Source organism: Ambystoma mexicanum, chromosome 1p (assembly GCF_040938575.1).
Source record: "Ambystoma mexicanum isolate Mex_15411 chromosome 1p, UKY_AmexF1_1, whole genome shotgun sequence".
In the NCBI taxonomy this organism is placed as follows: Eukaryota; Metazoa; Chordata; class Amphibia; order Caudata; family Ambystomatidae; genus Ambystoma; species Ambystoma mexicanum.
In genome coordinates, this window is record NC_090921.1 from 565,228,353 (window position 1) to 565,244,439 (window position 16,087).

General features: G+C 42.8%; 1 protein-coding gene across 2 annotated transcripts in view; it reads right to left on the minus strand.

The window, feature by feature from the left end:
• The window catches only part of BTBD2 (BTB domain containing 2), a 628,042-nt gene that overhangs the window by 468,510 nt on the left and 143,445 nt on the right, over positions 1–16,087 (minus strand). For both annotated transcript variants that reach the window (XM_069649505.1, XM_069649506.1), the window contains exon 3: positions 5,321–5,477. In XM_069649505.1, the coding sequence (XP_069505606.1) occupies positions 5,321–5,477 (157 nt within the window). The remainder of the gene's footprint in view (positions 1–5,320; positions 5,478–16,087) is intronic.

Below are 16,087 nucleotides of genomic sequence, written 5' to 3' on the forward strand. Positions count from 1 at the left end.
AATTCACCATACCATGGCACAATGTATTTTGCGTGTGTTATGAGATGTTAATGCCATTCAATTCCTTCATTCAGGCCTACATCAATGCTCTTGGTTAAAACAAATTGTTCTTGTGTAAACAGCTTTTTCTGATCTTTCCTTTTTATTGCTCATCATGGCAATCTTCACAAGTACTGTATCGCACATCCTCAGCCTTGTGGTCTGCTCTTACAAAGTGTCCTACCAATGAGGCAGTTAACACTGTTTCTTATGCAGCTTTTATGCTCACATATTCATACCTTTACTTTTCTTTCAGCTTTACCTATGTAGAGTTATGAGCAAGGACACTAGATCGCCTGTATAATCATGGATGTATTACAATTTGTAAATAGTCTTATTTGCCACAGACTCTTAAGGCCTATGTCCACTTCCTTACTTCTCTTAACATTGTCCACATGGGCTGTGCTCTGTAGGTCTCTCCATACCCCATTGTTGTGTTAGGGTGATCTGGGCAGATGGGCGTTCATACACATTGTTTCTAGTAGTGAGGTTTTTAAGGTGTTTGCCTCTGCGGTATGCACCTCTAAGTTGATTCAAATGACATTGCCCCCCCCCTCCCCCCCTGTTCAGTATATGCCAATTTTTCCTGATGATCTGGTTAGACAATGGGTTAAGTGTGCTAACAAACAGAATATCAACTCCTGTACTCTAACAGTGCTTCTATATGGTTTTTTGATGCTAGTTTGTAGGATTTCTTCAGTTTTTCTCGGGTATCCCTGATTCATTAAGTTTGTGCTTAGTGTCTGGGCCCCATGATCGAATTCAGTTCTCGTTGTGCTATTTCTTTTGAGCCGTAAAAATTGGCCAAACGGGCGATTTTCTCTCGTGTGTCTCGGCGGTAAAAGTGAGTTCCTATCTGGTACTTACCAATCGTGACTGCAAATACGGTCTAATCCAGGAAGTTAATAGCAGTTTTATCATAGCTAGATGTAAATTCAAAAATTGATTTAGATCATTTAGCCACTTAAAAAACTCAGTAGTGTCTCTCTGTACCAAATCATAAGGACATCATCGATAAAACATTTCCATCATTTAATGTGGTCTTTGTATGGATTCATGTCGGCAAAGATTTTACTTTTTTCTAATTCTTCAACATACAAGTTCACCAGCATGGGGGTCAATGCTGAGCCCATCGCTGTCCCATGAATTTGATGAAAGAATATGTAAAGGTTACACTTCACGAGCTCTGCAAAACGCGACCATCTACCATGGCGGAAAAAATTATCTGAGGGACTTCAACGCGTGAAGGACCATGGGTACAACGGACATCACATTAGGGATAATATTACAGCCATGCCCAGTCCACATCTCTATTCGACTTTCAAAAACAAGTCATGCAAAACTCTGTACATGCCACTAGATGGCAGCCTATGCAAAGCATGCGATTCTAAGCAGATCCATAAGCCTCAGAAATATATATAAATACTAACAAAAAATACCCGTTCTCTGAACGGGTTCTATCGACAGGCATAACAACACTCATCAATTGTTGAAAATCAATAATCCTGCAGATCACTATTCTGATTCGCTTATCGCTTGATGTAGTTTGCACCCTGAAGTAAACTGCACTGAGAATGGGAACAGACTTTTGGGGGAGGCGAGAGTTGGTGTGCTGCTGCATACAGGGACATTCTGTGCTCTCCCCCCACATGTTGCCTCACCCTTTAGTGAAGCACTTTATTGCAGTGCATTGCAGTGCTAATATCTCGGGGAAACCGTGCATCCTAGAGCCTTTTGGGGCCTCGAGTTATGTTCCTCGTGTCGAGACCGGTCCTTCTAGGACCACATTGATGTTTCGCCGATTTAAGGCAACCGTCTCATGTGTGATGGGGCTGAAATCCGGGGAAAGGGGTAGGGTGTCCAAATGTTATGTAGCCAGTAATGTCCAGAGGGTCCCGACAGGTGCATGATTTGGTTCAGATTGCTGAAACTGTAGAATTGTATAAGGAACAATGCTTTGCCAAGCCACAAACCCACACATTTTGACTTTTATAGTATGTATATGTATTATACAGTTAACTGTATAGAATGATTTGCTAGACCAATATTGTCTCACTGAATTTTAAACTGTATATGCAGAAGTGAGATATACTTAAATGTATAGAATGATTGGGTCTACTAAATACAAATATCCATTATTGGATCTAGTGAATACAATAATCCAAATATTACATATTATCCTCCTTTACTTGCATCCTATGGATGTGTCAAAAAAGTGCAAATGCCAAATGTATTGGTAATAAACATACAAAACGAAGTGCCTGACCATCAGCTTGTCTTTGTCCGCATAAGGGGTTCATGGAAATACTTTTTTAGCATACTGAATGTCTTAGTATATTGATAGTCCCTACAAACACATTTCTGTCAATGCACATACCTGTTCAGGTACCCCAATATATCCAGGAGCACAAAGGTTATACTTTAGCCATTCTCAACAGGGAGGTCAAATCCCAGTAACAACAAAAGTCGAGCTAGAAGATGTCAATTCCCAAAACGATCAAAGAGTAAATCCATTAAATATATTGGGCATGAGCGGTACTTACAACCTTCGGGGAATACCAGACTCATTGAATAGCTCATTTCTATTACAGACCTCAGCATCAACTATATTATTCTGTCAGAGGTAACACTACCTGGACACTTCTAAAGTTTGGGGGATCAGCCACCTGCACTTGCTTTTGTGCAGGTAAGATGACTTGATGTCTTCTGTAATCTACAGAATTTTACCACCTGTGCTCACATGCAATATTCTAAATTTGTTTACATCCTAAAGTATATCAGACTGTGTTGATGTGCAAACATTAGCTATCAGACAGGGCCATCTATGAGGAAATCTCCAGACCGACATTACGTTACAGAAACTAATAGCCTGTCCTATAATTTGGGTCCTTCCTTAATTATTTTTTGAAGAAGAAAATATAAAAATAGAATTGCAATAGCGGTATGACCTAAAATGTATACCCAGAATATAAAACTACCCAACTCCAATCATTTGTTCAAGCACATATTGAGCCGCTCGTGGATCCAATAGGTGCACTTTCTCCTAATCTTCAAAATCCCAAATGGCTTTGTGCCACACTACGATTCATCCCAAATATCTGATGACAACTTTTCTCCATATTATAAACTTGTCTCCCAGCAGAACTACAAACCAATAGCAGGAATCTAGCCAACAATTTTGTTACTACATCTGAAATTTCAGAATCACAAATTTACATAAAAAGTAGGTTAAGAAACACTGGCTTTAAGAAAGTCTGAAATATATGTAACTATACTTTATGGAATACAAAGAGTATATTCTTATTATATTGGCTCAATATAACAATTTAAAAACTCAAGTGCAAGAAAACATGGCTCGAACATCCTACAAAGAAAAAAGCTGTAGTTACTGCTAATGAAGTTATTCATTAAAACTGAATTCTTCATTTGAGTATTCATTGACAGTAATACATCTATTGCTTATTAACAACATATAATATTTATTCATGTTGAGAAAGTGCTCTACATATTTCTGTCCTATTACCAATAACATCTGGAAATTCTTCAGGGGAGGAATTGTAAGGCCTATGGAAGGCTTATGGGAATGGGAGGGCACAAGAGACATCTTCTAATCATGTGGTTTTGAACTTCCATCAGAGACCGTCACATCCAGTCCTCCGTTACTGAAATTCACCAAAATATATGTCGACTATTACTCATTATTGAACTATACCAAGCATCAGATAGAAATGTTTCTTTAAGATGAATCTTATATATGTAAATTGCATGGGGATTGTTGGATATAACATCCAGTCCCGACATTATTCTTCATGTTGGCTGCAGTATTTGCTGATTTGAAAGTATAAGCAAGATAAAGGGTTTCTTCATTTTGAGGCCCTCTTGTAAATCTGGATGTGCAGGCCTACTACTGCATATTGGAACTAAATTACAGGTTACATTTCTTGCTTTTCTTTGACCAAATTCTCCAATAGCTTCCATTATTCCCCACTGTCAAAGTAACTGGGTCTTCTTGGGATAGACCATATTTAAATGAACAGGTCTGGAAAAGTGATGAATGTACCATCAATCAGCCAGCACAAATCGTTCAAGTACCCTACTCTGGGAGGAAAGGTCTTCCTCAACATATTAAACAGGCTTTTCAAATTTGGGAATCAAAGGATCAACCTTAATAATCAGTGTCGAGTTTGTAAGTGCAAAGTATTCCCGATCAATCTCGATCAGAGACAACATCTTGGGTATATTGTTTTTCTATGCCAAAACTCCTTCAATTTGTTTCTCTAACTTAACATTGTATTCCCCAGATAAGTCTTTGTCCCTGACTTTCTTGGGCAGGAAGGAGAACATACATTTCTGGGTGCATCATGTGATGACCACATTTCACTTGCAGGGTCTTCAACTGGTTGTTCTGCGGTTTTTGCGCAAGACGAGACATATAAAAAGGAGTTAGTGGTGTGTCTATTCACCTTATGAGTCCATATTTCTTTAGGTATGAAGATCTCCAGCCACATGTTCGTGTGATTGTAGAATCAGATTCTTTGTATTCAGCATCCAGCTGGAAACGTGCACACACAAAATCTGCAGTGCCTGCTAAGTGGTCAACAAACACTGAATCTACTGAAATGCTATGTTTTGTTAGTTATGCAATCCAATTCTTGACCTCAATGTCTTTAACATTCTACAAGTTACACATGCACCATCAAACCTATGAAATTTAACACAAAACAATCCACCACTTTTACAAGCATGTTGTAATACCACCATCTGGTACAGGAAAAAAACAGTGTACTTGTTTTAAAGTTCCACAGTCAATGTACATTGAACGTGATTTTCTTCAGTAACTGAGAAGTCTAGCACTACAGCTTTTAAAAGCCTAACTTTCAAAGGTCTCTCTGCTCTTATTTTCATGACCGAAACCAAGGGAATAAAATAGAAGGATGGCATCTACTCTAGGGAACATAATAGGGTGGACATGGATGCCCTACCGCTATCCAGTTATTGCTATGTCCAGGTCAATGCCTACTTCAAAATAAAGTGTTATATTACAAACAACCACTAGAATGCCTATGCATACCATGAGCATCTGAAAGAAATGCTATGATAATAAACGCAAAACAACATTCAACAGAATAGGACACATACCAACATCAGCCCTGTTAATTTCTCTTCTTAATGAAAAGTGTGTACCAGGAGCATTTCTTCAAAATGTAGTACAGTCAGTGCCTGATCCCACAAACATTGTTTTTAAAGTAGGACATGGGTTGTAAGGAAGCATATATCATACCTGAGTCAGGAGCATAAAAGCATTGTCAGCTCGAAGGTTCTTCTTGAGGAAATCTACACAGTGTGCTTCCAGGGCTGGAACAGCATACTTTTTTGCAGTGTAGAGTGTTGTCATAACCGTTTCTGGACCAATCTGAACTTCATCAGAATACAGGAATCTAATAGAAGAAAATACTTTTTAATTAAGAAAGGAGTCATCAATATTCAGGACTTTAATTTGTGATACAATGCAAATAATTAAAATGATTTGCTAGACAGCGACATTTCAAATTTGGACTTTACTGGACAGGACTAAATGAGGAAACACCAAGCTCTAGCTGGATTTCTGCTAGAGATATTCTGATACTAGTATTGGCAAGTGAAGACCTATGGCTTCAACGTAGACTCTGTCCCTTTTGTTTCATGCTGTCCAAGACATGGCGGCACAGACTGACAAGATGAAGATGTTTTGACCAAGAACAGGTTTTCAGATAGCCACAATATTTGGTACTAACAATTACTTTGTTTTTTTCCAAAACTCTATACGTAAACCCAGTAGAAGTCTGCAACCAAAAATATCTGAGAACTGCTTACTTTGCTAACTTATCAAGAGTCAAGCTAAGAAGAAAAATGCACCTGTGATGGGATCTGTAGCTCTATGAGCAATGTACAAAGTTTATCCAAGGGGGTGGTCAGTGGAATATTAAAAAGAATATGCACATTAGTAGACAAATTAACCAAATATGTAGAAGGAGAAATACGGTATTTAGGATAGGCGATCAACTGCAAAACATCCTTTTGTTGGAGTATCACATATACGCTCAGATACTAGCATGCGTTATAAGATAACAACTTACTCATAGATGGGAGTGTCATATCCTGGAGGATGATATATAAAACAAAGAATGACTAGGAGAAAGCTAAATAGTTCTTCAATGTCAAACTCAAACATACATACAAAAATCTAGGGCATAATTTGTACTTCATCCAGATGAAGATCTCAGTGCACCAATGTTGAGGCTCTACCCATCTCCTCAGTCCAGCCATTTGCCAATCCTCACGCTCTATATACCCACTGGAAAGAGAAAGCGAGATTATGGAAGACCGTGAGCAGAAAATATCCTTCCTCATTGTTGAGCTGCAGTGAAATGAAAGAGCACAATCTGAACTGCATGTGGAATGGTACCAATGTCTCCTGCCATGGGGGTGGAGGTGGAAATCAGTTAAGAGCATAGGCATCAGACTCCTGTTGCTGGTGTGAGTATTAAAAACTCTGGAACGGAACCCTCATGAAATATAGTGGGAGAGAGCAGGATATGGTAGATGTTTCTGTAAAAATGCAGCCAGGCCCACTTCATGGGGAAAGAGACGCCACACATTCAAAGAGATATAGGTAGTCATAGAAATTGTGGGAACTGAAGGATTTAAAAACGGTTAGCCCCTCTTCCCCTGTTCATATAGGTAATGTAAATAGAATAACCATCCGTGACTATTACATAGCAATTGAGCAGGGAGTTCATGGCACAGGGGCAACGCACTGGTCTTGGAAGCAAGACCACGCAGAGCAACAGAGGTTTGAACCCCGGATCTGCGCTTAGAAACCAAACTCGGGTATGGTGTTAGGCGCGTTATAAAAACTAATCAAATAAATGAAAAAAATGAACATGATCCTATGAATACAGACCAAGTGAAGGGTAGAGATAGCAAGAAGATAGCTTTGATTACATTATGCCGCTTAAAAAAGGAAAAGGACAGCCAAGAAGAAAACCCAAAAACATATGGTTAGTGACAGAAACCTTTAAGAGTGACGTCCTTCTTCAAAGCCCAATAATGCACTGCAGTACAACTGCTCAGTTCATCTTTTTTGACAGATCCAAAAAATAAGATATATTGACCAAATGTCTGCACTGCACTCTCCCTCCAATGTCTTCTTTAATCCAAATCTCGCAAAAAGGTTCTAAACTTTAAGCACAACCTTTTCCAAACACCCGCAGCCCCCATACCTCAGCATGTGACGTTGGTACACCATGTTGCTTCTACCCTTTGGAGAACAGTCTACAATCGCTCATGAAAAAGAAGGGGGTTTGTGATCGGGGCATTTGGATTGGGATTTGTGGTTCAGCTGTGCAGGATTGTTTTGTCTGTAGACGGACCAAGGCCTCTACGGCTTGAACAATCATCCTAGAATTCCACTTTCCTAATTGATGCCTCAGCGCATACTCTCTGGGATCTGGGAGCAGAGGCACAGCTCTCTTTGATCTCACTGATCAAAGTGATAGACTTGTAGCCCGAGTGGGCTACAAGTCTATCACTAATTATCTACAAATAAAATAAAGTGTTTCTGTGCTTTAAAGTGCATAATCTGAACTGGCCAAAATTATGCCGGAAAATAATAGCTCCGGTCACCTAGATCCCCACGTAGATGGATAACATGTCCTGCCCTAGTGGGCTACATTTCTATTAAAGTGCTTCTGTGCTTCAAAGTGCATAATCAGATACTGGACAATGAAATACCACAAACGGATGTAACTAAATAGATCTTGTATAAACAACTGTTCAGTATCAAACATAATGATGCAACTAGTCATCCAACTCATTTCTATTATTGCAAGGTTAGTGTGTACATTCGTATTCTATGATATTTGTTGTATCTATATTCTGATGAATTCAATAGTTCAATAACTTTAATTAATCTTCCGTTAAATGGATAGCCAATTTCTCACCAGCATGATGTCCTCTTGGATTTTTGGTGTCAAATTTCACTATGAGCCTTGACTCCAGGTTTCTTAATTTGCGTTCCCTGCGCCCACTCCTTTAATGGATAGGTATATGGGCCAGTGCAAAAAATGTCATTAATGTAGCAGCACTAGTATGTTTTTCAGCAAAACGCACAGCCAAAGAACAAGTATTGTCCTTATTAAGAATCGCTGTTTAGTATTGCAAAATTCGTATTTTAAATTGGCAAATGGTAGAACCAATGTACATCAGTTGACAGGGACACACAATTGCGTACACCACAAACTTCGTTAAATAGTCAAGTTGATTTTCTGCATAATCTTCCACATTTTTTTAGAATTTTAACTATAATTCACTATTTCTTTCCTGTCTGCATATGTACACATTTTGCAATTGTGAATTTGTAGTCCTTCTATTGTGTAACCAATTGTTTGACAACACCCTAGATTCTGTCATACTAGGTGAGATCAGATCTTTAATAGATTTAGCCTTCGAGAATGTCATTAAGGGCCTATCACCTATGGACTTGTTAAGATCAGCATCTGCTAGTAAAATGGACCAATGCTCATGAAGAATCTTTCTAATGTCATCTGCTTGTGAACTAAAGGTCGTAATGAATCTGATTTTATCTGTTTCATTAATATATATATATATATATATATCTATATCTATATTTATCTGTCTGGGCTACCTCAAAGCGTAGCGCACAGGCAGCCCACACCTACTGTCAGCAAACATGACATCACGCCATCCAATATCAAAGGAGCCTTGATCAATGCCCGTTCCCTAGTAGCTCACTCTACCGACATTGCCGATTTCATCATTGCCAACCAACTAGAACTCCTTACCACGCCTCAGGACCGGCACTAGCTCTAGCCCTCCCAGACAACTACACCATCATTAAAGCTGACAGAACCTCTGGGAAAGGAGGTGGTGTAACGTTCATTGCCAAAACTCACCTTGGCCTCAGAGAATTTGCCAGCACCGCCCTTCCTTCCGCAGAACTACTCTCAGCCCAATTACCCCTCTCACCTACGAGCACCATACTCCTACACCTTATCTAGCGCCCACACGGCCCCATTTCTTCCTTTGAGGAAGATCTGAACCCTCCTCACTCAAAATACCAAACCTGGATCTCAGATTATTCTACTTGGGGACCTTAGCCTAGGCCTCCACAACGCCAAAGACTCAAATGCCACTGCTCTAGAGAACACCATCTCCCAGCTTGGCTTAAATGTATCCTTCAACCTACCCCTATCAAAGGAAGAACCCTGGATTGGTTGGATGACCTTAACTGCTCCACCACGATCCACAACATCGAACCTTGTGCTTGGTCCAATCACCACTGCATCACCTTTTCCATCCATGGAAAAGTTCCCCCTAAGCAGGACATAACTATGCCCCCCCCCTACTCTAGCGAGGAACAAACGTGATCTAACACCTGACCAACTATTACCTCTGCTACACCCTATTGTCAATATCCCTCTGAATGCCGACAAAGACCCTGCTGACTTAGTCGAGAACTACAATACCACAATGAGGCATGCAATCAACCAGATTGCGCTGTTAAAACTACGTAAGGCCTAACAAACAACTCACCTAAATAAATGGTTTACCCCGATCTAAAACTGCTCCGCAATAAAAAAAAAAGATCGGCTGAAACGGCTTGGAGAAAATAAACCACCATCTCTAACAAGAAGAACTATGTGGCCACTGCCTCCTCCTATAAAACAGCCATCATTAGAACCAAAAAGGAAATCTACAACGAAATAATCCACAATGACAAATCCTGCACTAAGCGACGTTTCACAATCCTTAGAGAACTTGAACATCACCGACACCTTGCATCAAAGGTGAGACCTGGTGCACAAAAATATAGAAAAGGCACTCTCAGATAAAATTGCACTCTTACAATCTAAAATAAACACCAAAAGAAACATGCTACCCCCTAGCACTAATACTTCTGCACCCCGCATTCATCAACCTCCACCATGTACCCTCTTTCAATTCTCCCCAGTCTCCATCAAAGATGTAGAAAAGATTATCCTGAGAATTAAACCTTCTAACTGTCAGGGTGACATCTGCCCCGTGGCTATCAAGGACAGCGCCAGAGATTTAGCCCCCTTTATCACAACTCTAATAAACGCATCCTTCAAAAACTGCTCATTACCCGACAACCTCAAGGAAGCCTGGGTCATGCCACTTCTAAAAAAAAGCCCACACTAGACCCCAATGTGCCCACCAATTATAGGCCCATCAGAACGGTCCCCTTTCTCTTGAAGATTCTGGACCGGGCGGCCTATATACAAATTCAAAGATACCTTGAAGACAACAACTTATTAGGCCTCCGGAAATCTGGATTCACACCCAGGCATGGCACCGAAACGGCGTTGCTAGATCTCAAGATTCAGATGGATGAACTTAAAGATAGAGGCAAGGCAGCCATCCTTCTCCTCTTAGACCTATAAGCAGCCTTTGACCTGCTTGACCATAATATCCTGATCCAACATCCAACTGCAGCAGCTGCGTCTCACCAAATGCAGCTAATGGAACCCCCGAGAGTTTTCTCACCGTTGGCCTCAGCGCCACCAATGCCTACTAACTGTGGCATCCCACAAGGATCGTTTCGCCCACACTTTACAATATCTTTACGAAGCTCCTATTTGACAGCTTCGACAATCTGGGTGCCACCTACACCAATTATGCGGATGACACCCAGATTCTCATCACACTCGCTGGATGCTATACCAAAGACAGTAAACTTATCAATGACATTTATCTAGAGATCCAAGCCTGGATGGCTACTCACAGTCTTTGTTTAAACGATGAAACAACCGAACTACTGGTCATCGGTTCCCAAACTCGTTTAAATAAATTAAATAGCTGCTATGAGACCTTCAACATTAATGGGAATGTCATCAGACTCTCAAGGGAAGTCAAAACCTTGGGTATCCACCTGGACTCCACTCTGACACTAAAAAAACAAGTTAATGCACTAGCCTCTTCCACGGCCTGCACAAACAAACTTATCAATGGTTATAAGCCTTTCTTATCTACTACCAGCTGTATTACATTAGCGAGAGCACTAATACTCTCCGAGCTTGACTATTGTAATACTCTTCTCCTCGGGACGTCTGCGCGGAACTTAAACAAACTCCAAGTTCTGCAAAATAATGCTTTAAGATCAGCCCTAAATGTCCCTCGCTCCAGTCACATCTCATCCTTCAGAAGAGAAGCCCAGTGGTTATCTATTCATGACAGAATTACACTACAGACTTGTCATTACCAATAAGCGCCTAGCAAATACAGCACCCATGTACATGACAGTTAAATTCTCAAGACACCAAACCAAAAGACCAACCAGAACTAGCTACCTTAACTAACTCACCATCCCAAAATTCTATCTAAAAACAGGAGGATCCAGCTTCCCAGTGTTAGCGGCTAAATGCTGGAACTCCCTTCCATCCAACAATAGAGCAGAGCCTGTGTTCTGGTCCTTCAGAGCCAAAACCAAAGCATGGCTCCTAGCTCAACCTGCTCCGGAGCCTGTCTAACTCCTGCGCATTCACAGCTTGTGCTTCTCTATCTCTGCTGTAAATATGACTTCAGCTGACTAGAGACCTGTAAACCCATACTCCTCTAATTGTGATCTAGATCTAGTGATTGCATATTTATTAATTTGTACATTGCCTGTATATTTGTTGTACATGTGTTTGACCGTACAGCTGTTTCCCCTATTTCTACACACGTGCCTGTAAGGTGATATGTAACACCTCATCCCCTTTCTTTGGGGCCCTGTATATTATTTCCTATAACTGCCGCTTTTCAATTAACAGCGCCCAGAACTTAACACCTTCCAGCAGCCTGTGCCACAGTGTGTGTGTGTGTAATAAATATATTTTTGTGGCTTGTGGAATTTGCTTATATCACATGCTGTGCATAGGCCGACATCTAGTGGAAGCTGCAGAGTATTACAGTTGTTGTTTTCGAAACTCTAAAAGGGACGTCGACGGGGCGTGCCAGTAATACTATCCCTAGTGTGACGTCCACTGTACCCATGATCCCTCAAGTGTCGAGGCCCCTCAGATCGTTTTTTTCCCCGCCATGCTAGACGGATGCGTATAGCGGACTTCCTTTCGACTGCCGTAACACCATGCCGAGGAAAGAGAAAGAATACTGCCGTCGGAGACCATAGCTACAGACCGTAAGGCCTTGGAAGGCCGGCCCGGGCCTCGGCCCAGACAGTAGGGAGAGGGGGGAGGCCATTGTTAGGAGGCCATTTTAGAATGCATATTCTCCCCTTCCTACACTTTTTTCGCCCAGCTGCCATCTCCCTAACCCAGAATTATGGAAAATACTCCCTTTAAGTTTTTTCCTAAGTGCAACCATAAATTCCTCTGGGTGGACAAACATTTAGTTTGCAACTTGTGTTCCGAGAGACCACGTCGAAACGTCTTGTCGAGCGTGCAGGCTCTTCAAGCCTAAGACGTTGAAGGACCGTTCCACTAAGCACTGGGCCCACTACGCCAGGCAACTCGAGGCCATGGAGGTAGAGGGAGCCTTCAGCAATAGAATTTCACCAACAGGTCAATCAGGAGTCAGGAGCACAGAATCTGATGGACGTCTTCTCTCAAGCATTTTTGCTAAACTTCCTCTGGCGCATACCCAAATGTGGACCGAGATGTCTGGCAGGTCCTCATCCAAGGTAAACCAAAGGTTTCATTAACCCCTTAAGTGCCAAGGACGAGATAGCTCATCCTTTTTGGCACTTTGTTTTGTGTGATCCCTGCAAAGCAGGGAATCACACAAAACAGTAATCCAACCCCCGGGCTATGTGAGGGGGAGGTCACCCCTCACTGCCAGGGGGCTGGATTACCTTCAGTTTCACGTCGGCGTGCGTAAAGCACGTCGGCGTGAAACAAAGTAAATTCACTGCAGCAGCCATTTTCGGCTGCTGCGGGGAAGAGAGAAGGTGAGTGCCCTTCTCCTTCTGCCTCGATCTCCGGCTGTATTTCAAGCCGGAGCTCGAGGCAGGTATCGTTGGAAAGGGGAGATGCTCCCCTTTCCAACGATACCCTTTATGTGGCATTGCTGCTCACGGATCGGGTGCAGGGCGCGCGATCCGTGGGCAGCAATGTAACTGGATCAATAGAGATCAGTTTGTGACGCGGGGGGCTGCTTACTAGGTAAGCGGCCCCCTCCCCCCCGTGGCCCCAAAGCATGGGGCCACATTTATGGAGACCCCTGGGGGCGGATGGGTGACCATCTGCCATCAGGGACGGGGGGAGAAAAAAATGAAAAAATAGTATGGGAAGGGGTGAGGGGGTTGGGGCCCATAAGACACCATGGATTTTTTTGGGGGGGGGGAGAGTGTCGTTGGAAAGAGGAGGCTCTCCCCTTTCCAACGACACCCTGTTTGTCAGCATTGCTGCTCCTGGATTGGGCGCAGGGCGCTCGATCCAGGGGAAGCAATGGCCACTAGAGACCAGGGATGTGAAACAGAGGTGGGGGAAGGGGGCAGCTTACTAGGTTTTTTTTTTTAATGAAAAGGTGTTGTCCCCCCCCCACAAAATGGACTTGGGGTCATGTCATGCAGCCCTCCCTGGGGGCAGTTATCTGCTCTTAGGAAGGGCTGCATGAGAACCCTCCCTCTTATCTGCCCCCAGGGATGGCTGAATGAGATGCCCCCTCTTGCATTTGGTGTGGGGGGAGGGAGTCAACCCCCAGTACATTAGAAAATAATCGGGGGTGTAGTATTTTTTTTGTTTACTAAACCTGCCTTGGCGCAGAGGGGCACATTAGTGTGCCAATCTGGCGCAGGGGTGGCCAAACCTTACTGCCCCACCCACTGGGGGGCCTGTCCGACAATTTCTGGGCCCCCCACCCCAAATGGGGGGGGGGGGTTTACCTCACGCAGCAGTTTGTAGGAGGCCCAGGGAGACCTGCATGAGGTGCCCCCGCCACCCATTTGGGGTGAGGGGGGAGAGGGCCCCCAAAAATTGTGTAGGTGCCACATACCGAAATTACCAAAGGCCTTGGCACTGGGGGGGAAATAGGGTTAATACCAAGCTGCCTTTGTGATTTCTGCAAGTATGAATATCCCAAACGACCATTTCTCAAGGTAAAACCACACAGATGACCACCACAAAGAAAATGGCTGAGCCGTAGGACTTAACGCACTCGTAGTCACACTTTGCCATTGTTCAGTGAGCAAGTGACTACCAACATGCTAAAAAGACTACAGAGTGGTTTAGCCATAAGTAAAACACATAGCTGGCATTAGAGGATGACTTTCTAGGAGAGAAAACGGCCCCCAAAGACAGAAATGGGGTGACCAAATGCACTGGAATGCCAAAACATGAAAATGTGTTAGTAGCCTTCAGGGATACCTCAGTAGATATCCACTGCATTGTTCACTGCTCCCCGTTTCTTCTATGTAAACAGTTTGCAGCAAGGTCAGCTAAAGGAACCCTGCTGGAAGCAGAGGGAGTGTTTAGGAGGGCTTGCGGATGGGGAGAGAGGCCTGGAGCGCAGGTGGCGCTGCTCTTGGAGACCTGTTCTGAGTCCTACCTATGCAGCCTGTACTACCAATTAAAGCAAACAGACGAGACACATGGTGAATGACTGGTAAACTGTTATGGTCTCACCACAAGTGGAACTAACATGTTGGATCCAGGTTACAAAGTATACTTTTAGTTGTATTCTTCATCATCTTTGTTAGTTCAATTTGGGCTCATGTTACAGGTATAAGACTTGGCAATCAATCAGTCGTCACATCATCCCCATGACATGCCAGGGTATGTTCACATGGATTTCTTACCCAGGGTTCTATGCATATATTCTGTGACATCATTCATACTGGCCCATGCATCCAAGAACAAAATACATCTCCCTCCTAACACGCATTACACAAAGAGGCTGAGTTGCATACATTGTGACAGAGTGATCAGTTTCACCGTTAAGAGGTGGCCATGTATCCCTCTAAATGTGGGGAAGGCGGCGGCAAACCTATCCCAGTGGTAATGTAGGGGAGTTGATGCGGCGCCCCTGTCCCTGGCCTGTATGGAGCTGTGCATGTATATTGGTACCGCTTTCCGTGACCCAATGCCTATTAGTCTCTGTCCTGAACAAGGCTCTCTCTCTTCTTTTTCAGGTGTTCGCAAGAGACCATTACCAGCGTGCACCGGCCGCTTTATAGCTCCTAAGATTGATAATGGTTCCTGGCAGGCAACACCATCCACAAAACTACAACAATGGACATGGGCCCAACGTGCAACAGGATGAACAGACTGGTTACCCAAATGGGAATGAACTGAGCTTTCCAATTCAGGAGCTGAATGAGAGGTCAAACACCCACTACTAAGGGGAGCAGCAGTGCTGGAATGAACAGTGGTAGCCTGAGCGGGGAACCCTCTCCAAAGCCCTGGAGGACACAGACCTGCTTGGTAGAGGAGACAACCAGAGCACAAACTACTACAGTGACCACGTGGCTGACAAGAGGGGAAAAGGTGACTGGAGAGGGGGCAGAGCCAAGATCCCCTTGTGAAGACGTCCTTTGGAAATTCCAGCCCACAATGGGAGAAGGTTAGCATATCTTCTAGGCAGAAAGGGAAAGGCTTTAAAAAAAAGAATTATAAAAATAAGCATTATATCAGCAATTTGAACGTATACTGGAATCCAAGAAAGACTGAGCATGAACAAGTCAGACTCTTTGCTAACTGTCAGATAAAAATCACAATGAAGTATACAAGAGTGGAATTCATCATATTCAGCAATTTCAATTTCCATCTTTTTACACAAGCCAGGAATCCCATCGAAGAACATAGAATGGAACACCATGCCCAAAAATGGACGGCAGAGATGCTTGATAGAAAATTTGAACGATTGGACGCTTTGGCCTATGATACAAATATTCCACTACCTACATGGTCAAGAGGAAAGAATGAATCCATCATTGACTATGTTTACCTCTCAAATGGTATAAGCGAAAATACCAACAATCCATTAATACCTATTCTCATCATAGCGACCATTTCATCTTGACACGCACACA